The 2,500-nt window shown below is 43.3% G+C and overlaps 1 protein-coding gene across 1 annotated transcript in view; it reads left to right on the top strand.

The window, feature by feature from the left end:
* Positions 1–1,681: 1,681 nt before the first annotated feature.
* Positions 1,682–2,500, top strand: part of LOC122256783 (uncharacterized) — a 1,330-nt gene continuing 511 nt past the window's right edge. Inside the window, exons 1-3 of the mRNA XM_043021706.2 lie at positions 1,682–1,850; positions 2,005–2,159; positions 2,284–2,500. The exon at positions 2,284–2,500 is cut by the window's right edge and continues 511 nt beyond it. Of these exons, the coding sequence (XP_042877640.2) occupies positions 2,013–2,159; positions 2,284–2,500 (364 nt within the window). The 5' untranslated portion in view covers positions 1,682–1,850; positions 2,005–2,012. The remainder of the gene's footprint in view (positions 1,851–2,004; positions 2,160–2,283) is intronic.

The following is a 2,500-nucleotide window of genomic DNA, read 5'->3' as shown; positions in this document are numbered from 1 at the left end:
TCTCTCCCTTCTCTTTTAGTTTACTATTATCTGCTTCTTCCTTGCGTTTATCGTCTCTTTGCGACTCTACTTCTTGTATCCAGTCTCTTTATTTCTCTTTATGGCTCTGTCTTCTATGACTTGTTATCTGTGCCTGACCTTCTTGTACGAAATGCTCCAGATTAGTTATGCCGTATGGTTTCTTATACAATTTTTAACTCATTTATTTACTTATTATATATATATATTTTTTAGATCATACTGGTGTTCACGATAATACAGTTCGACTTGTAATTTATTGTCAATTTTCTCCCTCGTTTCCATTTCGAAGGAAAATAAACGAACTGTGTGGCCTTAAACCAAGATTCTTTTACGAACATAATAATAACAAAAACAACACAACATAAAATAAGTCTGTGACAGGACAGAAGAATAAATCAGTACGCAATGCATACTTCCTTTTTATTTCCGCTGTGATGCTTCTCGTTCTATAAGGGGTTCTCGGTCCATTTTTCTAGAACAGGTCCATAACAGGATATATTTGATTTCCTGATTAGCATAATTAAACAAACATTCCAGGGTCTTTAATTTACGTGATTTTCCGTCTTTGGAGAAGAAGAAGAAGAAGAAGAAGAAGAAGAAGAAAAAAAAAGCTTTGACCTGTGCTCTTTAGTCACATCGGAACAGAAATTTCGATTGTCTTTGTAATACCCGATAACTATAGGGATCGGGAAAGCCAATATTATCCTGAATCATGTTTTCTTTTTTTCCTGGATGTGAAATGTGTATTAGGGAATTTTGTTTATCTGATATGATAGCTCAATCGGTAATGAATTTTTCACTGATTTTGCCGTTGGTCTTTTGCAGTGACGAGATATTCTGTTGTTATGAGGATTTGATAATATATAAGCAAAATTCAAAGTTCCTCTCTGCAGTAGCAAAGGAAACTTAAAAAGATGTATGAATGTGGATGAATAAAAGGCTGAAGCCAAGCGACTGCCAATACGGGACCGAAGAAACATGGTGACGACTGACCAGTACCTTAATAATACAGAAAAATGAAGGTGTCATAGAGTCCTCGAGCATCTTTTCATGGGATGTGTGTGCATGTGTGTGTGTGTGTGTGTGTATGTGTGTATGTGTGTTTGTGTATCTGTATAAATTTATAAGTGGAGAAATTTTTTTCATGTAGCTACTGTAATTCCTGTAAATCACCGAGCTTATCATTCTTGAATTACGTCTATAGTCAAAGAACACTGAAAGAGGAGCTATATATATATTGCGTCTTCGTTTCAAGAAATAATGGTTTACGACGCATTACAAATACTGATAAACAGTCACACGCATCTTGACTGGAGAGTCAGCAGCGACGCCTACTTCAGAGGGTTGCCATTGCGTATTTCCTTCTGTTGACTAATCTTACTCGGTCAGCAACATTGTACATTGCTGTTATCGCAAAAAAAGAGGTTCATGCTAAGAAATAAGTAAGGATGACTACTCAGATCACATATGGCATGGTCTTGTTCCTTTATCAAATCCACCATTCAATGACGGATGACGAAATGCAAATGCCGGATGAAAGAGGATGGGGATTATTGAAATTCGGTTCCCCGGATTATGCTGTCGGTCTGCTTATCATGTGTCCATCCCATCAATCACGCCACCGTAGATTCTTATCTTCGGGAATAACCAGGTCTCTCACTGGTCGTCGCCACGAACGCGATAGCGGTCGCCTAGGGCCGCTTTTGGGAGACGTCCGCGGGCGACCACTGGTATAAAAGGCCGAGTTGTCGTTCTGGTTTACATTCACATCACGGACTCCGAAATTGCAAGAGACTCCCATCTGAAAGGGTTTTAACGCCGCATACACTGTGAGTACCAGTAACAAGTCTGTTTTAGGGTGTCAGTGATTCTTATTATTCATCTTGAAAACGGTAACTTGTTTGAAAACGCAAGACTTTGCATGACAGTTGTGCATTAATGTGACTTGTTCTACTATGACCTCAAGTTTCGTTTCGTCGACAGAAAGAAAGATGGCCAGCACCCTGTCCCGCGCTCTCCCCCGCCTCATCTCCTCCCTTCACACCACGCCCGTCCTCAGGCGCCCACGCCCTCACACGGCCCTCGCCAGGACCATCACCAGCTTCCACGGGCTGCAGGGCCTCGCGGAGCCATGGCGGGTAAGTCTACCACGCCTTCGCCATGGGGAAGGCAGCCCACAGAGGAAATCCGAAGGGAATTGTATGGAATTAATGAACATGACACCGCCATTGCAGGAACTGATGCCGTGCCTCTCTCCCTCAGGTGCCGACGGAGGAGGCTCCAGAGCTGGTGGAGAGCGGGGAACTCGCGCTGCACTTGGAGGCTATCCGGCGGTGGCACGACGAGGCCGAGCTTCTCCGGGAGACGAGAGTCCTTCCTCCGGGCGTTGATGACCAGATCAACCTTGACGCAGAGACTCGAGGCCAAGTGAAGGACCTCATGGAGACTCTGATCGAGGAGGAAATTCTGGACTTCCGCC

The sequence above is a fragment of the Penaeus japonicus genome, unplaced genomic scaffold (genome assembly GCF_977035675.1).
Source record: "Penaeus japonicus unplaced genomic scaffold, GWHDUDI00000001_assembly GWHDUDI00000019, whole genome shotgun sequence".
NCBI lineage: Eukaryota > Metazoa > Arthropoda > Malacostraca > Decapoda > Penaeidae > Penaeus > Penaeus japonicus.
The sequence above is the reverse complement of the archived record's forward strand: the minus strand, read 5'-3'. Positions and strand labels throughout refer to the sequence as shown.